The 24,174-nt window shown below is 46.3% G+C and overlaps 1 protein-coding gene across 2 annotated transcripts in view; it reads left to right on the plus strand.

The window, feature by feature from the left end:
• Positions 1–24,174, plus strand: part of SH2D4A (SH2 domain containing 4A) — a 51,014-nt gene that overhangs the window by 818 nt on the left and 26,022 nt on the right. For both annotated transcript variants that reach the window (XM_054565924.1, XM_054565926.1), the window contains exons 2-4: positions 4,319–4,696; positions 15,603–15,759; positions 17,150–17,321. In XM_054565924.1, coding sequence (XP_054421899.1) covers positions 4,516–4,696; positions 15,603–15,759; positions 17,150–17,321 — 510 coding nt within the window. In that variant the 5' untranslated portion in view covers positions 4,319–4,515. The remainder of the gene's footprint in view (positions 1–4,318; positions 4,697–15,602; positions 15,760–17,149; positions 17,322–24,174) is intronic.

The following is a 24,174-nucleotide window of genomic DNA, read 5'->3' on the forward strand; positions in this document are numbered from 1 at the left end:
GCCTGCTTCACGCTCAGACACGGCCCCCAGTTAGTTCGATGGCGATGGCCTTCCTCCACCAAGTGGGCACCCGTGCGGGTCCTGCGGGCGCCCGAGGTGGGTGGGCGCGGAGATGCCAGACAAGTCGCAACTTGTCTCCCCCTCCCCAGGGTCACAGGGAAGAAGCAAGCGTGATAGATCTCTTGAAACTTAGTCTCCTCTCTTAAAAGGCTTTTATTGGATTGCCTGTTTAATGGAAACGACTTAGATACAATATTTTTTAAGTGAATAAGTGGAAAACATATGTGGCCATAGATTTGGCATGTGAGTGGAATTTCCTAGAGAAGTTTGTGTGTACAGTAATTTGAAATTTCTAAAGAATGGTATATATTTACAAAACTTCCCAAATTGCTGTCCGCTCTGGTCATTTATTTTATCCTCAAAATGGCCCCTTTACAGTTAGATTAATAAGGTACAGTTGAATAACGTAGCTGCAAATCTGAAAACAAACCTGGCTCTTTTAAAATAATTAAAATTCAAACTGTATTCCTAACAGTAAAATTTTACTGTCTGTATTATGTTATGATTTATGCTGTATCGCAGGCTGTTTTTTGTTTGTTCGCTTGCTTGCTTTTGCTTTTGTGTTGTCTCAAAGTCGTTAAATTTCTGTCTGGTAGAACAGGGCTGTGGAAGGTGCGAGAGTCAGGCCAGATCTGTGGGTATCCTGGAAAACAACTGATCCTGTGACCTCTGAGGAATTTATTTTTGGAATAAATAGCAGATGTGAGCTTGTGGCTTGTCATTACTGTCTTTGAAGAAAAGTGTTGTAGAAGAAGAAAACTGAGTTAGCTGAGCTTTTCCTTTTTATTGGATTTGAATAAATGGAAGTTTGCTGCACTCAAATGTTTGGGGAAGTTGTCCGAGTTTGATTCAGTATCACAATGATTGTCCTGTCAGACAGTGAAAGTGGGAAAAACCCTGTTGAGTTTATTTCCTCATTTCTGTTTCCTCTACCCTGGTTGACTCCAGTCGGCTCTGTAACTTCACATGGATTATCTGGCATAGTTCTCTAAGAATTCACAGTGCAGGCCTTCATTTCACAGGTGTGGACACTGAGTCCTGACGTGAAGCCACAGCCCAAAGCCCCACAGCTCATGGGAGGCAGAGGGGGGAGTCCAGGCTGGGGCCCTTCGCTGGTTGTCCTCTGAGCACCCTGTGCTGGGTGTGACTTTTCCATCCGGCAGCATAGGGGAGGAAAGAGCTCATTCACAGCAGTAGGAATCAACAGCCTTCGAACAGCATGCGTGTTATTTAGCAGCCGGACCACAGGACGATTGTCAGTTGAGTCCCCACGTATCCTCTGAGTACACAGGGAAGCCAATGTCTTTCCTTCAAGGTTTACTAGTTAACTTTAATGCTAAAAATCCATGTTTGTTCCAAAAGGCAAAACAAAAGGTTAAAACTGTGGACAAGCTTCAGCATCTCATCAGAGCTGCTGTGGAACTCGGTACCATTTGCGGTTGTGTGAGAGGGGAAATGGAGGAGGAAACGTGAGCAAACAACACCCACAAGTGAGCCAGCATGACTGTCAGTTCCTTGCTGTCCTTCGGAGGGGGGTCCTTTTCAATACCCGGCCTCCTCTGAGCTTGTCTGCAATGACCAGGGTGAGGCTTCTGCCCAGGAGCCACTCTGTGTCACACACCTTCAGTTCAGCGTTTCTGAGTCTGCAAGAATTTGCTGGTCTTCATTCAGAAATGTTACATGTGTTATCACATCCCGATGATGTTCTGATTCTGGGCTTAGAGAGAAACTCCCCTGTGCTGGTGGAGTCCGGGCAAGCTGACTTAGAGCCAGGCTGCCCCAGCTCCACCACCTCCCACCTTCTCCGTCTGAGACACAGGGCACGCGTGAGGCTGAGCGCTGAGGGCCGCTGTGAAGACCAAAGGAGTTAATACATGGAGAGTGCTGAAGGCCGTGGCTGGCACAGCGAGTGGGAGCTCTTATTGCCAGGAGTACTCGGCGTGCGGGGCGGGATGTGAATTTGGACCTTTCAGGGGTGTAGCTTTGAGGCTCTACCCACGATGCCACTGTTGCCGGGAATCACCCCATTCAAAGTGGGGAACCAGCGGCAGCCTCAGGCTTCGCTGGGCTCCTCATTTTCTACCATGTTTTATTTCTGTGAAAGTCAGCGATTGGAGGCATAGAAGGCGCCCACAGAAGGACATTCTCCCAGGAAGGTTAAGGAGTCATCCACTTCGATTTCTTACCATTCGCCTCAGAGCAGTGGAGGCCCGGTGTGTGGAGGAACTGAGTTCTTCCTCCAGTTCCTGCAGACGAGAGGCGGGCCTCTGGAAGCCTCTCCATAAGGGTGAATTTAGTGATCGCTGGCCCTCGGGATGCTGTTAGAACCCCCAAGTCAAGGAAATATCACAGGGCATCAATTTTGTGGCTGTTGCCAGCCTTTGAGGGTCAGCTGAAAGCAAAACACAAAGGTAGAGCCTGGGATAGGCAGGCTTGGCTGAACTGTAGTCAGACACTGCTTTTAATTCTATTTTAATTTTTTCTTAATATTGTGTTCCATTTGAGTTCTGGTAGTTGAATGCTGCAGAAGATAGATTATAGTATGCAGTTAGCAAAAATAGTCATAGCCTGCTACACAATGAATAGTTAGCGAATCTATGTGCTATGTTATGCAAACCACTTTGGGTTTGCATGCTGTGTCTCAAAAGACTGGTGCAGATGGAGAAACAGTTTGCAAGGAAGAAGAGGAAGAGAGGAAGCTCAGGGACACTCCCAAGGGGCAGGGAGGCATCACAATCTGGTGGTGTGGATGACAACCGGGAAAGGAACTAGGAGGCTCAGTGACTAGTGTGAAGTCTAAGAGGGTTTGAACTTAGTTTAGAGAAATGACATTTGAGAGTCCATGCCTACATGGTGAGATTATTAAGGCATTGTAAGCGCCAAATTATTAATCAGTTTCTTAGAATTTTGGTGATCCAATCATATTGAAACAAGTGAATGTCTTGTTTTTCCAGAATGGAAGTGTATACATAATTTCCTTCTTATTATAAAAGTATGAAGATTTGCTTAACTTTTTTAAAATTTTTATTTTTTTAATTTTATTTATTTATTCTTAAAAGGCGGGGGAGGGAGGGAGGAAGAGAGGGAGAGAAACATCGATGTGCGAGAAATAAATCGATTGGCTGCCTCTCTCACACCCTCAACTGGAAACCTGGCCCACAACCCAGGCATGTGCCCTGACTGCGAATTGAACCAGTGACCTTTAGGTTCATAGGCCGGCACTCAGTCTACTGAGCCACACCAGCCAGTGCTTTTTAAAATATTCAACCAAACAGAATGTGTGAAGTAGAATGAAACATCAGTGGAGTTATCAGCCCCCTTCCAGCAGAGCCTCTTCCTGCGAGACCACTCGTGAGTATAGTAGGCCATGCCACACCTCAGCAGAAATCGAAGCGGAGACTCCCTGACATTCCGGCGAATGCCCGTCTGCGGGCCCCTTCCATGCCTCCAGTCGCTGACTTTCAGTCTTTTTAAAGGAACCTCTCCTAAACTATTTTTTAAAGCAAGCATCCTTTGTAATGAACCTAGGCACCTCTCCGTTCCCCCAATTTATCTGATCTGTAAATTTAGATTTTATTAAATTAGGTTACCTGGAGGAGGTACACCTAAAACCTGGTGACCTTCCAGAATGTATGTAAAGGTTCTCTCCTGCACTTGCACTGTTTTCATGGTTCTAGTAGGTTATCTGAAATTGTGCTGTCCTTCTGTGAAGATGAGAGAGCATATGTATATTTATGTGCTACTTTTAATGGGAAAATAACATTGTGGTCTAATTTTTATTCTTTTTCCTTCCTTGAGCATGGTTCTGTTTTGGTTTGGTTTGAGGGAGGTAATTCTGTGAAGCCTCAAAAACAGTATTTTTTTTTTTTTAATAAGTTGTTTGGAAAGAGCCTTTAATTTCCTCCTTTTTTTTTTTTTTCTTTAATTCTTTTCTAGGCCATACAATTGGTTTGTTAGGCTCTGAGGTAATAATGTGTTTGCTTGGTTGGAACAAGGCCAGGCCTCTGTTAATTTTTTTTGTTTCCCTGAGATTGACCTGTAAAAAAGTTAGGGTTTGCTTTGCTCTTCTTGATAAAGTATCTTTGGAAATTACGGGTAGAGGTTACACAAACTCAACAAAGCGTGCCTCAGCTTTTTTTCTTTTCCTCGTAAATGAAAAACAATACTGTATTTCCGCCAAGCTTTATTCATAAGCCTGTCCTTGCCTGGCATCTACACATTGTAACACTGCCTGCCTTTTGGCTGTCGCTCCTTGCAGGTTCATGAACGGCATTTTGGGCAGGACATTCGGTGCTAGGAACTGAGAGCCAGTTTGCTGAATTATTATCCCAGTCATTCGGGATTGCTGTGCGTTTCTGGGAAGGTCCTCCCAAGTGCTAGCCCAGGTGGAGGCACACCTGGAAGCCATTTTCAAGAACTTCTGCCACAGGTGTAAAAGACTCCAGCCCTGCAAAGATGCTGAAACAGATACTGTCGGAGATGTACATAGATCCTGATCTGCTGGCAGAGCTCAGCGAAGAACAGAAACAGATCCTGTTCTTCAAGATGAGGGAGGAACAGATCCGCCGATGGAAAGAAAGAGAAGCAGCAATGGAAAAAAAGGAGTCCTTGCCAGTGAAATCCAGACCAAAGAAAGGTAAACTTAGCTATGTCTCTTCTGTGAAGGTGTTAGGAGAATGGCTCCCGGCTTGTTTTAACATTTCACGCTAGTCAGAAGCAAGCCAGGTGCGAGTTGCAGTTTAGTAGATGGACCCTCAATGTTACTGAGATTCTAATAGGGCCATTCATCAACTTGAAGTCTACACTCAGGAGCACATACACACACACAGCAATTACCCTGGAGTTGTGTAAGCAGATTGCTTGCTTGAAACCAGACTGACCTTGAGCTGAAGTAAAAAGTCACTTGTGAGTGTGATGTGAGGGGCATTAAGGAAGGTTTCTATCCCCCTTGTTGTCACAGAGGCCTGGTGATCTACTTACGTGCATACAAAGTCCTTGTATCAGCATCTTTACAGCAATTGTGTTTGCATTTTTTAGACTGTAAGATTTTTCTTAGGAGTTATCATTTTAAAGGAAACTCCTTCTTAAAATACAAATACTGCAATCAGGAAAAAAAGTCATAATACTTTTTAGTATTACAATTTTTTTTAGTGAGAGTTAACTTTTCAGATGCATTTCTTCCTGGGCCAAGGAATTCCTTGGTCACTTGAGAGGGCCTTTTGAAACCGTGGGGGAGGGATTCTTTGTGCGTCAAGACTTAAAGTATATACACACACGGTCACAGCGAAGCACACGCTCACCACCCGCCAAGCCAGCGCCCTTACCCGCCCCCACCCCGCCAAATTTTGTTATGGATGAATAACTAAGTTGTTTTAAAAAACACACAGTTTTCAAGGTCACTTACACAGGCATCCGAGACCAATTTCTCCTTGCTTTTTGTTAAGCTAGGGAAAATAAAATTTGATATAACCGTTCGTGGTTTCAAAGATTGAGAAAATGAATCTTACTTGAATACTGCTATGTGCAGACTTAAAAAGGAAGTCAGTGTAGTGACCTTTGCCTTATTCTGCATTTTATTAAAAACTTTTTCCAATTAAGCCTTTATAATGATATAGAAATAAACGAGCATCTCATTTATATTACTATTGTTATTATCAATGGCAGCTCTTTGTTAAATACCTGTTTCGTCAGACACTATGCAAAGCACATTTACACATATGACATCTCACCTTCACAAAACTTCTGCATCACTTTTCCTATTTTACAAATTGAGAAACTAGGCCCGGAGAAGGAACATATGCAAGGTCACACCTCCAGTAGGTGCCCAGTTCTGCTGGACGTCACAGTGCTCTCCACTCTCCAAAAGAGAATTTTTCCTTCAGCAACTAACCTGTCCAAACTGAAGCATCATCCTTTGACCTTTCTGAACTGGTTTCTGCCTCTCCTTAAGTCCTTTATCAGAGCTGATCAGATATACCCGGGCCTCTTTGGGCACCGTGTTCACTGTGGACATAACATACTGATGTGGTGGGTGACTCTGGGGACTAGTGCGAGCGGACAGGGTCCGGTCCCTAGAATCAATGCCGGACTTTTTGACAGACTTTGGGCTTCTTATGTTTGCTGAATTGGTTTCCCTCTGGCGACTTAAGAAACAATTTCAGTTTCTTTGCTGAAACTCTTCCTTTGCAGAGTTTTGATTCTACCTCTCACCTGTATGGCTGTATAAGTTAAATGACCATGACAAAATATATATATTAATACACACAGTGAAAGTTCTATCAGTATTTCATTTGAGAAGAGTATTACTCCCTTAAATTGAACACTTGGAAAAAATATATTTTGCATTAAGCTAGTTCCTCTTCTGATTGCAGAAAAGGCAAGTTTTTGAGATTCTTTTCCCACTTCCCCTTGAAAAGACAGCACTTCTCTATCTTTTGTATTGTTCTGCCTCTGGAGCTGAAGCCGAAGCCATGGATAAAGGCGGTATTGTCATGGCAGGTGGTTCCCAGAGGCGTGTTTGTGCTGCAGACCTTCTAGTCCCTGGCCAGTGTGTGTTGGGAGGCCCCACTGTGGGCTCTGCCCCTTTCGGACCTAAGCTCCCCGCCTTCCCTGCCTCCCCCACCGCCACCCCCTCCCCGCCCACCCCGCCTGGACCCGCCCGATTTGAGTACTGCTTTTTCTTAGCAGTTCTTAGCCAGGCTGCGGCTTTGGAGATTGGCCTTTTCTTGGCTTTTTAAATACATCACTGAGTTTGTTTGATTTGTTTTGTGAGTTCATTTGTTACCCCGAAAAAGTCAACTTTAAAAATGTAAATAACTGCATCTTATGCCACCCCCCACTCCTTGACACCATTGCAGCCTGACTCCTGGCTGTGCTTTCATTGTCACCTGGGCATTGTTATCTCTGCACCGCCCACGCCCACGGTGGTGAGGCTTCCCAGAGCATCGCTAAAATGTTGGGCCCCGTGCATCCCAGGTACCTGTCTACCGCTTAGTCATCTTAAGGCTAAGGTAGGAGGGGCTGAAAAACAACCGGAAATACGGCTTTAATTCAGTAGTAGATCAGAAAGTCATTTCAAAATGTGGTGTGAAATGTGATTCCTAGGGAGGGAGGGCATGGTGCACCTCCTCTGCCTGCCGGGGCCCAGGGTGGCAGCCATGAGGCACACGTGGCAGTGGGGCCCCCGAAATGAGGCTTGTCGGCGTGGGGGCGCGCTCGGAGTATAAATCACCGATTTCAAAGACTTGGCAAGAAGAAGATAATGTAAAGTGCCACATTAATAATTTTATACTCATTCTATATTGACATAGGATTTTGGATATGTTTGGGTAAAATAAAACATAATAAAATTAATTCACCTGTTGTTTGATTTATAATGGAGCTACTCGAGAATATGTAATTACAGATGTAGCTCACATTTGGACAGTGCAGCTCTAGTCTATAAAAGAAGTTTATTGCCAGTGTTTATTGAGCTGACAGTGGATCAGGCCCTGAACTCAGTGCTTAAATATATTATCATGGAATAATCACAGCCAAGCCTGAGGCTCAATTAATGTTCACACTTCTGAGATTGAGAGACATTAACTAACTTGCCCAGGACAACAACTAGGAAGTAAGTCATAGAGCTGAAGTGGACCTTGAGTCTTGCTCTCCTAAAGCTGGTGCTATGAGTGCACATGGTACAAGTCGAGCTTACCTGGAGCTTTAATAACATAGCCTGCATCAGGGCGTTGCCATGGAGCCTTTATTCTGCATGTTTTTTTCTGGTAGCACAAGCAGAGGAGGCCTTCGCTTAGCAGAGGGCTGCCCAGCACTTGTTCATTGGGTCTCTCTGAAGCTGATAAAAACCTACTGCAGTTGGCTGGGTTCTGGTCACTGTGTGTGTGCCCTTGAAATGGACTCGGCGTCCTGGAAGTTCACCTGCTGGATTCTCATTGCTACCGAATGGGCAAGTTCTTTTATGCAAAGCTTTCCTTTTTTCATGAAACAATGATCAAGCCCTTGGTTTGTGCCACCTGCAGAGTCTGTCTGTTTCTTTCTGTCCCTTCGCTCTTAACCCCACTGTGGTGTCCTCCACCACTGGATTCAGTTCTTTTCTCAATCGATTCTTCAGCCACGTCTGACTCTGTCGAGGTGCTGCTGCATCTCTCTCTCTCGGTGTCATAGGTCTCCGGCCCTCTCCAGGACCGTTTCTCTTCTGCCTCTGCCTGACCCCTGAGTATCCGTGTTCCCCAGGGGACGCCTCACTCCGAGTCTGAAGCGCTGGTTCGGGCTCCGTCTCCTGCCTTAGTCTGTTCCCCTAACTCTGAGTTTGACAGTTTAACTGGGCTTAGCTTCCTATGTGGTGAGCAGCCGTGTGTAGACAATAGCAGCTCCTCTTCCCTTCCCCTCCTGAGCGGCGGGTGCAGCTGGTCTCCCCTCCTGACCGAAGTTCTCGCCTCGCCACCGCCTGCTTCCCCGGATGCAGCGCTCTGCAGGTTCCCCACCTTCCCTTCTGTCCTTTTCTCTCTAAAATAAACATTTTTTTTTTTTAAGTTTTAAAAGACAGACTTTAGAGTTAGTAACTACAGGATTACTACCCAGGTTAACAAACCTAGCCAGCAATGGGGAAAGCAGCCGTCTTAAGTAATTGCAGGAAGTCCTGAGAGGGCTCGCCCTGGTCTTCAGTAAAATGCACATGGGCTGGATTGAACCTTCTCCCGGCCCATCCCATGTGCCAGTGACCCCACACCCCCATTAGTCCAGCAGAGTCCTGTTTATGTTCATTACCCTGGCATCGCTTTTGGGGTGTTCCCTGTTTGCTCTCCGAAGTGTTTCAGTTTGGACAATACAGGATGAGGCTGCCCTGAACACACTGCAGGTATTATAGTCACGCAGGCCAGTTTTGAATTGTAGTTTCAATTTCACTAGCTCTATGATCTCGGACAAGTTACTTACCCTGCCTAAGCCTTAATTTCCTCATGGTAAAATAGGATTAGGAAAAGCCTTGGGGATACTCTAAATATTTAATGGCAAACCCAGCACAAGCATCCGTCGGAAGGGACATGGGGCCCTGCCTGGGTAGTTCCGTTGGTTAGAGTGTCATCGGATAGGCCCAGGTTGCAGGTTTGATCCTAGACGATGGGCCAGAGCTGGGGGAGATACCTGGAATGCTGGGATTTGGAGAAGTATATCCACATTTTTACAACCTGGGTATTGGTAGGTGCCCTGCTTTTATCGGCCTTGGTGATATACCCCCATTGTATTTAAATTTGTTGGGAGGCCCCTGGTGTGGATGCTGCCCTGCCTTCCATGAATTCAGCCCCACCCTTGGTCAGTCCTCCCTTTGTGGGGAGAGGGTACACAGCACTCCCCCTTACCCACGGTTTCAGTTCACTGAATTTCTGGCCCCGTCAACTGTGGCCAGAAAATACTAAATGGAAAGTTCCTGAAGTAAAGAATTCGTAAGTTTTAAACTGGGCACCACTTTGAGCAGCATGATGGAACCTCCTGCTGTCCTGCCACACATCCCGCCTCCGGTCGTGAATCACGCCCTGTCCAGCGTCTGCGTCTGTAGGTGCTCCCTGCCTGCCGCCCCCTGAGCAGCGGTCTTAGCCGTCAGGTCCACTGCGGCGGAACCACAGAGCTTGGGTTCAAGTAACCCTGATTTTACTTCATAATGTCCCCAAAGCCATTCACATAACTTTTGTGACAGTGTGTTGTGATAAATCTTTTATTATTTGTTATGGTTGTTAACCTCTCACTGTGCATAATTTATCAACTATCATAGGTATGTACGTATAGGAATAACTATAATATACACAGGGTTCGGTACTATTCACAGCTTCAGGCATCTACCGGGGGTCTTAGAACGTATCCCCTGTGGAAAAAGGGGGACAACTGTCTAATTCTTCTTTCTCCCGTGCACACCCTCCCCTGTTGCTATGGTTGGTTGTCCTGAGTGGGACCCAGTCGGGGCAGAGACCAGGTGCTGCCTCTCTGAAGCATCGGCTTAGAGCCAGGAGGGCCCAGGCGCTCTGTTGGCGGGCACGTGAGGAGACCATCCGCACTGACGCCTCCAGTCTCCCTCGGGCACCGCTGCAGGGCTGCCCCGTGGGGAGCAGTCAGGCCCAGGGATGACGTGAGCAGTGTCACGCTGAAATGGAAGGCTGCAGTAAGCCCAGCCACTTGCTTGTCAAGGACATGTGTCGTCCTGCTTTACGTGATATTTTACAACACGGCCTATTGAGAAGTTTTATATGGGCAATGAGGTGTGGGTATGAGTCTCTGTACCGCAGTTCTTTGTGCTGCGGTACCAAGCAGCACTGACCCACCATTCAAGAAAATTTGTTTTTAGAAGAAATTCTTGAGAACCCCCAAGATAGCGAACATGAACAGTACTGTAATATATAAACATGATTCAAGGACTGGGAGAAAAGTGTACAATTAAATGGAAGTACTATATAAAGTTCCCTCTCGCACTGTTCTCTGATTGAAGTGTTTGTCATTTCAAGGTGAAGTAGACCGAAAATTCAGAATGCCTGGATAGCACCACACACACACACAATTTTAACTTAGAATAAAGAATTATATTCTTGAAGTTTGTTTATAATTTTTCATCCTTACCTGAGGACATTTTTTCCATTGCTTTGGGAGAGAAACATCTCTGTTTCTCATTCGTTACTTCTCGTTCGCACCCAGACCAGGGATCAGCACCCAGACCGGGGATCGAACCCACAACCTATGTATGTTCCCTGACAGGGAATTAAACCCACAACCTTTTGGTTATGGTACAACATTCCAGCTAACTGAGCCACGCCAGCCAGGGCTTAATTTTTAATTTTAAAATATTTCTCAATTACAGTTTACATTCCCTATTATATTAGTTTCAGGTGTACAGCATGGTGGTTAGGCGTCTATATAACTTACAAAGTGATGCCCCCATAAGTCTAGTAACCACCTGGCCCCGTACAGAGTTACTACAATATCACTGACTATATTCCCCAGGGTGTACTTTACATCCCCATATCTGTCCTGTAACTGCCAATTTGTACTTCTTAATTCTGTCACCTTTTTCACCCAGCCCCCCGCACTCCCCTCCCAGCTGGCCATCGTTTGTTCCCTGTATCTATGAGCCTGTTTCTGTTTTGTTTATTTATTTACATTCCACAATAAGTGAAATCATATGGTGTGGCTGACCCCTTAGGATCCCTTAAGTTTGTTACCTTTCCCTTAAGGAAGGACTTTGGGGACAGAAATGTGGTTCTGTGCCAATCAGTATTCAACTCTTAACAGACTGGAGCTTTTCTCCTCTCCTTGTCAACACTTTCTTTTTATCTATTCTCTGCGTGTCCCTCTAGGCATCAGTCCCTGCGCCTGGTCCCTGCTACCCGTCCAACAACCCAACTGTAGAACCTGCCCGTGCTCCCATATTTAGAGAAATCTGTTAGCCGCCTGTGCTCCACGGCAGCTCTTTCGGTCCCTAGGCCTGTGCGCAGGGCCCGGAGCGCAGCAGGTGCTCAGTGCATGGCGAACGAATACACTTCTCCAGAGCACGCCCTTGCAGCCTCCGTCTTTCACCATTCCGTCTGACCCGCTTTTTGAGCCTGCCCTGCCTGTCTCCCCAGATCGCTCTCTCTGGGGTCAGAGGCTGCCGAAGATCTGGCTGAGTCCTCCTCACCTTTCCCCTCGTCTCAGCACATGAACTCTGTTCCCTCTTCCCCTCTCACGGCTGCATGGCCCTGTGTTCTCCTTGTCTCCTCCTATGTTATTTAGTTGTTTAGGAATCAGAATCCTGTTTTGTTTTGTTTTTCCCTTTGAATCGGCCCTCTTTTCCTTCCCTTTTCTTCTGCCTCCTGAATAGAGCATGTGCTTTACCAAGGTTCTCTTCTAGGCTTTATTCCCTTTGTGACTTCATGTATGCCAGTGGCTTCAACAATGACATCTGCGGAGTGATCCCCGAGTTTACATGGTCAATCGCTGCCTCACTCCTGAACTCCGGTTCCATGTTTTGGTATCAACTGAAACTCTGCATATAGATTTCTAATAAAATTAAAAATAATTTATTCTACCTTTCCAAAACAGCTCATTCTCTGACTCCTCGAACAAATGCATTTTCTTGATGTCACTGTTTCTGCTGTCCTCCCACTGACCCCCCAACTGCTAAATCTCAAAGTGTTGGCGTCATCGCTGAGTCCTTCCTTGGCTCAGCCACCTGACTTTACTGTCCTGTGTAACACTGTCCTTCCCTCATTCAAGCTGTGGTTACCTCCCTCCTGGTGTTTTCACCCCTCCTCTCTCCCCCTTCTCTCCCGACTCCGTCACCGAACACCCACCTCCTACTGCCCGGACCCACCACGTGCTACATGCCCTGGCTCTTCTTAAGTCATTTCTCTGATCCTGGCGCCACCTCCACAGACAGTCATGGCCTCTTCATTGGTCACTTGATCAAGATCATGGAGCTAATACTTCAGCATTTATCATGCAAGAGGTCTGTGAGGCTGGAGTTATTACGTCTGTCTTATTAAAGAGGAAATTCAGGCTCAGAGAGGTAAAGTGACATATATATGGTCTCATAAAAAGTTGGTGGGAACCCTGGGATTTTAATACCACTTTCTGGCTTTAATGCAGGACAGGGCTGAAGTTTAAATTCCTCAGCCAGGTGTCTAGGACCTGTGCCATGTGGGCCTCCGCTCCCCTGCAAGGTCCTCATCCCAGGGCCAGTGACTTCGAAACCTTTTTCAGCTCTGGCTGAGGCCCTTCTCCCCCGTGTCCCTCCACTGATTCCCTGCTCTGACCTCCGATTGCACTGTTCTTCAGGTGGGGCACCGAACCCTCTCTGACTCTCTGTCTGGCTAAATTCCATATCCCTCCACCTAAACTCAGCACAAAGAACTTCTCTTCTTATTTTTTTCTCTGTCCTTTCAAAGCAATTTCTCCATTCTTTGAATCCTCACTGAACTTAAAATCTCAGGTGGCTATAAGGTAGCCTTCCAGCTGGTTAGTTCATCTTTTTAAGCATTCCCACATCACCTTCAACACCACCCTCCCCACATGTGTTACTTTTATGATTAATTAATTAATTGTTCAACGCCTGCCTCCTCCAACTGGAATGTAAGGTCCCTGAGGGCAGGAAGTGGTTGGTGTTGCTCACCTGTTCACACGCATCGTCCTCCATGCCTGGCGCAGAGTAGACACACAATAACGTTTATCAAATAAGCAACCTAATGCCTCGCTTTTTCTCTCACAGACTCTAGGTGACTTGCAGGAAGTGGCCATGTCTGTTTTATCCACTGTCCCCTGCAGCATCTAGCCCTGCATTGTGCTCAGAGTTAGAAACTCCCAAGTCTTTGTGGATGAACTAAACGGAGGCCTTACTAGTCTTCCTTTGTGTTGGTATGAAGCCGGGCATATCAGGGCTTCCCCACCTCCCCTAAGGTTTTAGAGTCTTACGAGGAACCCCTTGAGGCCTCTCCAGTCTCTCTGCTTTCAGGCCCCAGGTAAGAGCTCCTGAAGGGGAGGAGTGGTCAGAAGAGAGATTATCGTCAATGCCACTCTGTCAAGAGCCCTTTTTTTTCTCATGGCTAAATCTGACATTTTGTGCCTAATTCTCTCTCTTCTTGTCCCAAAACATGATTTTTTTTTAACTTCACCCTAGTCTCAGCGCCCGCCTCCTTTCAAAACGTCCAGACTCTGTTGGGTCCTCTCCCTCAGTTCTCTTCTCCACTCTTAGTTTCTAAGCACCCTGCTCTGTTCACAGGCAGCGCTGGGATCTCTCTCCCTCACGCTCTAGAGCAATGCCTTCTGCCCCGCCTGCGCCTTGTGGGCATCTCTGGAAACGGTTGCGCGAGAGGTGTGTGCCGCGCTGTACTGAGAGGACCCGTGGGGTCCCTGGCTTCCCCCATTGTCCCCCACCCCGCCACTCTGCTAGTCTCCTCTCAGGACCCCTCCCTCCTGCTGTCAAAAATGTTGGTAGAGCATAACTTAGGTGAAGGTTGAGAGATGGACACAGTGAAAAATATTATGAGTTGCCCCGAGAGAGTGTGTTGAAGGGAGTTTTATGAGGTGTGACAGTTTTCTAAAGTTAATGAGCCATTTGGCATGTCTCCAAACAAAACCCTAGCTGGCCAGGGCTTGTCCCCAGGAGGCACATTCGGGAATGATCGTCCCTTCATCCCTGGGTATCCATCCCTTCCCTTGTTCTCCAGTTGTGAAATAGCGTGAGGTCAGCTTCCTCCTGAAGGATATGTTTACGCCTTTTATAGTGAAGACTATGATTCAGCCCCCCCACCCCCCAGCCGGTGCCTTATTTAGGACTTCAGAATTCCGCAGAAAGGCTCCACTGCACTGAGCAGAGTGGAAAGCACCAACATAATGAACAAATCTGACTCCTGGCCGCCTGCTTCTTTAGCATATTCTCAGGCAACTGTGGGAAGTAGGTCAACAATACCTGGGACAGAAGACGCTCTAACTGGAAACCTTCTTCTACTTAATGTAAGGAGACAAGACAATCCAGTATGGATTTCCAACCTAGAAGCATGGCCTAGTCTGTGTTCCAGTGTGTGTCCCTTACATGCACCCACTACCCCTGGCTGGTCTGAGGCCCTCAGGGCCCAGGGATCTTGACCAGAGCCAGTTGGACCAGGATGGCCCTGGGTAGTCCTGCTCTGGGGCCTTTAGATTTAGCTGCAGCTCTTGGCCTCTCCCAGGTATGCTCTGCCTTCCCCAGGTTTCAGGGAGCATGACCTGTGTGGCCACATCTCAGGAGCAGGGCACTGGAATGTAACACAACCCTTGTGACCAATTGTAAACAAGGGTTATTTAAGTAGCTTCACCAAGTATCACACTACCAGTAGTATTATCTTCTCACAAGCGGGTGTGAATCTCTGAGCAGCCATATAAGTAAACAATAGGAGAGTGATGATAGCAGTTAACCTCTCCTGAACTCCTAGTGCGTGGCAGGCACTAGGGGAAGCGCCTGGTGTACCTAGCCTGCCTACCCTCACGGCAGCCCTGTGTGGCAGGTATTAGTGTCCCCACATTGCAGGGGAGGAAACTGGGGCTTAGGGAGGTTAAGTAATTTGTCCAAGTCACATAACTAGTAAAATGGCAGGGCTAAGATTTAACTCTAAAATGGATGCTTTGTACCCAGCCACGAAGCCTGTGAAAATACTGGGAACGCCAGACCCTGGAGCTGCTGTTGGTTCTGGTCACGGGGAGATGCTCGGACTCGAGGAGTCCAGCTCTCTGATGTTAGCGCTGCGACCCGAAAGGCTGATGCACATAACGCACGCTTTCCTCCCACCTTGCCTTCTTCATTTATTAAATGGGCACGTTCAGAAACCGTCTTCATCATATTTTCAAACAAACGTTACTGCAGCCGCCACCCAACTGTCACTATTTCCACTGCTGCCTAGAAACGCTGCTTGTTCTTCGGCTACTGGGAAGGGCTTTGCCTCATTGAATTATTTCTTCCCCCAAAGACCCTAAATACTTTAATGATGAGAAACATAATAATCCCTGCTTAAAGATTTTGTTCAACCTGAATTTTGCTTTGCTTGCAGAGAACAGCAAATCTGTTCATTGGAAGCTGGGAGCCGACAAGGAGGTCTGGGTCTGGGTGATGGGCGAACACCACCTCGACAAGCCCTACGATGTCCTCTGTAATGAGATTCTTGCTGAGCGGGCCCTGAAAGCACAGCAGGAAGTGGAAGAGCTCAGGTAGGAGATCTGCAGACGGGGGATGGTGCCAAGGTGCCTCCTGCTTGCAGTATCTGGTGGGAGAGTCGGTGCGATTTCAGGGTCACTAACTTAGATCTCTCTGGGAAGTCTCTTTAGACTTCTGATAATCCCCCTCTTTCCCATGGTGCTAGCCAGTCGGCTGCTTCATTTTCCCACTTGTCATTCCTGTTTTGATCTGGAGGTGGTTTTTCCAATGATCCCTGGCTTCGCTAGAAGCATATTAGAGCAATGCAGGCTGGTACAGCTGGACGTCGGTAATGTAAGTGACAGTTCAAGCTCCAGGCCTCCGAAGAAGATTGCTCAGACGTGGGCAGCTGAGTGAGCAGGCGCGCAAAGGGCTCACACTGCACTAGGCCCTGGGCATTCAAAAATGAACAAGGAGCTTCCATTCTGGAAGGACAAACAGGCAGCCACCATCAGCCAAAACAGACTGGGATATGTGCTACAATTATGTTAAAAACAGAGCATTAACTGAGCCTGTCATCCTGACCTACCAAAGATGTGAAATCGGAATTGAACCTGGAAAGCTAAGTAGTATTTTCTAGCTACAGAAGGTCAGGAAGTTGCAGGCAGAGGGCATAATCAAGACCTCTAGACTTGATATTTTGTTCTTTGGGTAACACTGAGTTCTTCCAAGTGTTCGGAGTACACGTGGACACATAGTAGGGGATGGGGGGCCGCGCTCTAACGTACTCAAAGGCCTCATTTAGGAGTTCGGACCTCATTCTGTGGACCCCGAAGAGGCTTTTGAATAAGGAAGTGACATAATCAGCTGGGGATGTAGGAAGGCGACTTGGGTGGTAGCAAATGAGAGAGATGACAGATCCCTACTGCTTGGTGCCCAAGGTGGCCTCTGTGGAGCCTGCTGTCCCTTGAGCGCTGACAGTCCTGTCTGAGCTGGTAAACCAGATCCAGGCACATGGACTTCTACCCAGATCCCAGGGGCTGATGATGCTGCCCACCACCTTCTGTAACTGGAAACTATAAATGGGCACACAGAGAGAAAGGCACCATTTGCTGCTGATCCTAGGGCGGCGGTGCACCCCAGCAGTTTAACTTCTGAACCGAACCAGCAGTCGAGCAGACCTGAGGTCAAACCCTGGCTGTCCATTATGGGGCCTTGGATAAAATATGTAGTTATTTTGAGCCTCTTGTAAAAAGGAAAGGTAACAGTGCCATTCTCACAGGGTTGTTATGAGGATTAAGTTAATGTCTTGAAAATACCAAGCAAAGAGCTCAGCATATTATAAGCACTCAGTAAATGGCATCTATTACTGTTTTTCACATAATTTGCACGTAGACAGCTGCTTTGGAAAAGCTGTCCCTATTGAAGAATGTTTTTGATAATCCCACATTTGTTTCTCTTCAGCAAAGCTCAGTCCAAAGAATTCACCAATAGCTTGACCACTAAATCCCATTACCGTGATCTGCCAACACCAGATACCTGGGAGTCCCAGAACATCTGTAAGAAAGTGGCAGAAGGGGAGGAACCGGCGCCAGACTCTAGACCAGCACCACCCCTTAAAGAAGAGAAAACTCCAGTGAGTCTTTCCTGTCTGTAAAAGTGCAGAATTTCATCACTGTGGGAGACAAAGGTATTGGGACTGAGGCGAATGTCCCTGGGTATCAGGATCTTTACTTGAAGGCCCTGCTATTCATTTGGGGGGATTTAGTTCACCTGTTACTTCCCCAAAAAGATAAAGTACTCCTTCTTTATGGGATGGAAAGTATGAGGAAAAAAAGAACCCTAGGAATAAAATTTTGCATTAGAAGGCATTTCCAGGGTTCATTTTTCCCTGTTCTATATGTTCTATAAGAGGGGTCGGCAGCTTTTTCAGTGAAGGGCCGCATAGTAAACACTTGAGACTTTGTGGGCCACGTGATCTCGGTTAGACCTGAATGTGCATGGCTATGTTCCAAAAAACCTTTACCAAGACAGGCAGAGGGCTGGATTCGGTCTGCAGGCTGTGGTTCGCGGACCCCCGTCCTGTCAGGCTGGCCTATCGGCGATCTAGATTTTGTTCTATTGAGTGGTCCCCTTTTGGTTGAGGACAAATATCTGTGCCTCTTTGGCTTCAGAGATTCTGCCTGTGATTGTGGGAACAGCTCTTCTTCACCGCAGCAGCATTTTCTACTCAGAGCTGGTAGGAATTCTCTCATGCTTCAGATAGTTTAAAACACTCAAACATAATTTGCTACTTGGATTATAGTTTGGAAGAACAATTATACTATATTATGAAGTACCTGCTTCCGTTGGAATTTCATTACACTGAGAATTAACCGAGGATTCGCAGTTGTTTGACTTCCATTCAGATCTTCAGCTCTACGACATGGGCTGCGTGTCCTCTTGACCTCTTTGAGGCTGACAAAAAGGGATACAGTTACTTGTCTTGCCTACTTCACTGGCCTGCTACATGGCAAAGCACACTGCTGAGTGTCTCATTTAATTCTCACAACAACATCACGACCTAGGATCTGTTTGCATTTGTCCGTCTTACAGGTGAGGAAGCTATGGGGAGATGTGGTTGCTCCATCTTGCCCAAGGTCTTAGACTTGATAGAAGATTGAACCAGGATTCAAACCTAGGTCTGCAGGAGGGGCCCTCCCTAGGCCACTCCAGAACTACTGTACTCGATTGCCTTGTTAATATGAGGAATGTGAAGGAGCTTTATAAAGGGCTAAAAGTATGAGGCTCAAAACATTCAGGGCTACACAATTCTAAAATCTGGTTTGGCCCCGGGGCCAGCCCTGGGTACTTTCCTCACGTCTGCAATGGAGCCCCAGGTTTTCTTCCCTAGGCCTGCTTTGCACGCAACACGTTTAATACCAAACTCTCTCGAAACAGCTAGCCCCTCCCCCCACTTCGCATCCCTAACACTAAGAACAACAGCAACAACAAAACACCTCCTTCAAGAGCATTAAGCATGCAGGCTCTCTCTGTGCCTGCATTACAGTACTTCCCTAGATAACAAATTTCAAAAGTAAGATGAAAGATTAAAATAAAAATTAGATACCATGGTTATTCTTCTTTTCCTAGATCATAAATATTACAGGGAGAGTGGCACCCTTCCATTCCCTAGATGTCTGCTAACCTGTCATATAGGAATTGACTGGGGCTGGGAGTAAGGGAACAGGTAGCTACAGGCATGTGGACAAAACAGGTAGAAGTTTTTTCTATTCTTGTGTTTCATCTTTCTCTGCATCAGAGAAAATGCTTTCAGGATCTTAGAAAGAAAAACAGGTAGACGGTGAGGAGAAGGCCCAACATCAATTGATTTACTCCTTTATTTAAAAAGGACCTATTATGTGCAAGGCATTAAGATGACAACGTAGGAGTGAAAACAGGCACTGCTGCCATGTACTTTATGGTTGAGGAAGGGGGCAGAGACTTCATGGGACACATCGTTTCAAACGGTAGTGAGAGCTCCAAGGGAAAGGAGCTGCTTCCACGCGCCCCCCTCACACTAGAACTGGAGCCGTACCGGGGATTGCAGGATGGCTTTGCAGAGGACATGCAGCAGGAGATGGCGACACAGGACGCCTGCCGCTGGCAGTTCTCGCAAAGGGCCAGTGTGGGCCATGGCTCTGCAGCTGGAGGGAGCGGGGCTGGGGGGGCTTTGGAGACACCGAAGAAGGCCGCGCGGCTGGAGTGTGGGTGGGGAGGAGGAGAGCTTATGATTCCGCAGGAGGGTGGGGTGCGGCAGGGCCAGGCAGGACGGGGGCTTAGGGACAACCTAAGTGTTTTGACCCTTTTTTCAAGAACAGTAAGAAATTGTCAGTGATTTGGGGGCAGCGGATTGACCTGATCAGATTTACGTTTTGAAAGGAACTGATCATTTGTGGATCAGAGTGGGTGGGAGGAGCGAGGTTTGCAGCACAACCCAAGTTTCTAGGCTTGCCCGGGAGAACTGGGGTGTCATGAGCATAAATAGGAGCTGCTGGAGAGGAGCTGCTTTTAAAGGAGAACATGAGTCTGGTTGAGAGACAGCAAGGGTTTCTCATACTGCTCGACATGGTAGTGGTGGCTATAAATTGATTTTATGCATAGCAGTAAAATATATACAATTTGACTTAGAGTTCACAAAGCCTTTGATTTCATACTTTTATTTCATACTTTCATTTCATTTCATAATATTCCTGTGAAGTAGGCCATGCGAGTATTATTTCTTTTGTACAGATAAGGAAAGTAATGCTCAGAGATTAAATGATTTGCCTCCAAATAACAGAAAGCCCTCATTTTTATCTACCTACTCTAATTCACTCTCATCATAACTTCGATGTAGCTAAAACAGGGTTTGTCATCTGCTTCTATAGGTGAGAGCTCTGGTGAGAAAGGAAGACTAGAACTTTGGGAGCCATCTGGTGTGTGTTTCCAAAATGCAGTTCAGGTTTGCACAGTAAAGATTCCCGGGTTCCAGTCATAGTTTAACAATAATTCTAGAAGGATATTGTCATGTCTTTAAAATTTAATTGCCTATATCAGGCCTAAAATTTATTATAAAAAGAAAAATGACCAAGAAGATTTTATTTATTTTAGTGATCCTGATGCTTATCTGAATAACCATGGAAAGATTTAAAGAGCAGTCCATCTTCCAGGATATTAGAAACAGCAAAGAAAATCAGCTATAGACTTCCTGTGTAAAATGGTCTTGTTAGATTTGCAATACTTTTCCACATGACAGATTGTCACCAGAAAATGAGCCCCAGTTAACTTCAACCCAAATATTGACCAGCACTATAGAAATTCTTGTGCCAGAGTCAGTTACTTATAGGAGGTAGTGCTTCTAGTTAATAAGGACCCCTTATATTTGTACTGAGAAATAAGAGAAGACTGGATTTCTGCATTTGTTTCAGCCAATGTCCCCCAGCAAGGTTTGGGACTGTACTTTATAATCAATTACTATAAATACTGTAAACAGCCCCATGTTAGTTCAAGTCTGGTTTTTCCCTCAGTATAAAAAACATATTTTCAGAGCTTTTTGGATTTCAGGATTGTTAGTAAGGGGTCGTGGACCCGTAGTAGGTTTTTGAGTCATGGTAATATAATAAGAGCAAGTATGGTTAAATGTAGTCAGAAGAATCGGGTTTTCATTCTGACTCTGTCTCTGTAAGATTTCGTTTTCTATGTCTATAAAATGAGGGACTTTTAAACAGTTTGTAGCCACGGAGCATGAGGGCCTTACTTTCCACACCCGCGCCCAAGGCAGACATCGCTAATCGACTGCGGCACTCCTGCCTGGGCAGCCAGGCTTGGTCGTAGAAGTCAGTTATAGAGATGGAATCTGTTTTCTCACGAGTCCTCATAAGTTTCCCTCTAGCTCCAAACTCTCATGACTCTACACAACACTCATGCCTGCATGACCCGAAGTAAAATATTTTCTCATATCACTTTGGCTGTTAAGGAGAGTTTTTACACAGTTTCAATGGATGAGCCATACCATAATGTCTGGACTTTTCATATTCAAGCAGAAGTTAGGGAAGGGTGCGAGGTCCATGCCCGGTAGTACAGGGCCAGAGTGAACCCAATCTTATTCCCGGATATAAAGCACAAATTATGTCTTCCTCAGTCAGTTAGCAGTCTTACCCTGAGCTTTTCATCACAGCCTTCCACCCCCGGACTCAAAACTGAAACTCTTGGTCCACCTGGGACAAAGCTGATCTTCACACATTAAAAATCAGAGAGTTGTACCTTTCCCTCCATGGAACGAGAACACTAAGAAGCCCAAACTATAGGTTTGCTTTGGATTATTTTATACCATGACTCATTTTATACAGGTATCTTCATTAGCAGATGGCTTCATTCAGGGAGATCTCTTCTGGAGCAATTAAAGATCTGCCCCAATTCTGAAGGTGAAGAATTTCTGCTTCACCCTCAGAGCCACAAGAAGCAAATCTGGGGCTTTTGAGAGGAGTTAGTTTGACTCATGCTTTAGGGTTTAGAAAACATCGGGTCCAGTCTCAGAGCATCTTTCTACACACGATTATCTTTACCAAAAAAAAAAAAAAAAATCTTAAGAACATAATTCTGTTTATTTAAAATTTTTATCTTGACAAAGAGCCAACAGTAAGACCACCTGTGTAAGAACCAGAGGCACAGGAGCCAGCCCGCTGACCCAGCAATTCACCTCTTGTCTGGGAGTGGGAGTTCCAGGCCGGAGAGGCAGCTTTGTGGCTTGCGGCCGTGTGTGGGAAGGTATTCGTTCCCTTTATAAAACAGGGACGAAGTTAGCAGCACTGTATCTTTACAAAGGAATCTGAGACAGTGCACAAAATTAAGGATGCCTGTCCAATATGGGCTGATGAAAGCAGCGAGGATTGTCCCCTGCAGTCCTTCAATTCTAAGATGCTGCTCTTACTATCATGAGTCCAGCATTGGTCCAATTTTTCAGAGGAAGAGTTGGCGGCAATGGGACACTGAGTGGTTTGTGCAAGGTGAGGAGGAGGCTGAAATAATGCCTAGAATAGAGCTAAGTCTGTGGCTTTTATTTTGAAAAGCTGTTGCCCTCTACAAAATACCTGCCCTGTCCTTATTTTTCAGCAGCGGTGACAGCACTTGGGAACCTCTGAAATGATGCTCTTCCTAATTTCTACTGAGAGTGTTGTGGTTCTTGGTTGGTCACAGTGAACTCGCAGTGTGACTGGGTGCCTGGAGGTGGAGATACACGTTGGGGTTCAGCTGTCACTCGGCCAGGTTCTGAGACATGCAGGTTGGGAAGCTGGTGCCATTCGCAGGCAAAGGCAGGTCTGATGGGGAGTCGGCAGGAGCCAGAGGAGCTGGCAGGTGCCCCACTCTGAGAGCAGACCCACCCCGCCCCGGAACTTGGAGCACTCGTGGCTGAGTGGATAGCCTTAGGGACCCCCAAACACAGTGTGGACAGCCCTCCAAAGGCAGCCAGTGTTTTTCTCCCTCCCCTGCAAGAGAACTTGAGAGGGAACAGAGCGGTTCTGAGTGCGCTGGAGAATGGCAGCGAGTGCTAATTCAAAGATCAAGCCCCTTTGTGTTTTCCTGCCATATCTCATTTGTAGGCTGGGGACTTGGAAGTCAGGGGACTGACTGTCCTTGCCCCAAAGGGGACCTTGAATAAAACTGTATCTGCTCCTTTGTAGATTTTATCTCCAGAGAATTAGTCGTTATTTTTACAGAAATGGCCTTCAGCATGGACCACACTGCAAAATAGGAGATTAGAAAAAAAAATTAGAACACAAATATGTAGGATTCAAAGCATTCAAAACAAAGACCTTGAAGCAGATTGAAAAGATTTGAGCAATATTCTCCCCTTCCCTATCTTCTTTAACCACATGGAGTTAGAGGTGAGACCTTTCCACCCCTACTGTGTGCACACAGACACACACATGTCACACATGCAACACACACACACTTCCCACAATGCCCCAAGGCTCTGATACCAGCTCTTACATCTCTCATTTCACTATAACAACTGATAACAAAAACTTGCCACTAAAATGTACATTTTGATTGTAAATTTGACATGGAAACCATGGTGGTTTTCAGTTATATTTTTAAGTGTTTTTCTAATTCATAGCCATATGTTCCCAGTAGTAAGTAACAGCGAAGGAGCAACCCATAAAATGATTTTCAGACATAATGAGAAACTTCCTCTTAGGTTTTCCTTCTTCTGTACATCCCTTCCAGACCACAGCTAAGCTGTCTACTGAGAAACCAACAGCTCTCTAAAACCGGGTTTTGGTTGTCTGCCTTTATAAAGGAGAGATTCAGAAACAAGATACTAAGATCAGACCTCTTCCTTGAAAGAACAGAAAATGACATGGTGAATTGTGTTTGGGGGACCCTTTTTCGTCTCCAGGGGCTCCTGCATAGCAACCAAAGTTTGAGGTTTCGTGTGGTGGAGGTTTCTGTGAAGGGCGGAAAGCAGTGTTAGGGCACAGCCCCTTAGGTGGTTTAATCAGAAGTGAGGACTAAAGCTCAGAGAGTAGACAGGGTGGAGAAGCCTGCCCTACCCCAGACAGACGCCCTGTGCCTGGGCTTGGTGGGGCCCTCTTGGGGCGGCCTTCCTCGTATCTCTAGACAGCCATGTTGCCAATCCCTGAAAGGGAGTTGGGTTCGCACTTATAATAAGGCAGCCCACTGTAAACAGGATGAAAAATGTATTCCTGAAATGCAAACTAGAGTTTTGAGTTGGATATGAGAAAAAAGGGATCATCCCAAGCAGTAACTGTTTCCCATTTGTCATGTACTCCCTTCTAGTATATGTGCAGAGTTCATTTCAGTACTCTTTTTGTGAGAGTGAAGTATTGGGTGTCCCAGAATAAGCATTGTGCTCATTTGGTTCATTCAAGAGTGGGGTCATAATCAGGGAGTTACACAGTTACGCAAGCAGTTCTGTGTAGCTGTAAGAAAAGTCTGTGGTAGTG

Source organism: Pteronotus mesoamericanus, unplaced genomic scaffold (genome assembly GCF_021234165.1).
Source record: "Pteronotus mesoamericanus isolate MK-2021 breed Mesoamerican mustached bat unplaced genomic scaffold, CSHL_Meso_final contig_169, whole genome shotgun sequence".
NCBI classification, from domain to species: Eukaryota; Metazoa; Chordata; class Mammalia; order Chiroptera; family Mormoopidae; genus Pteronotus; species Pteronotus mesoamericanus.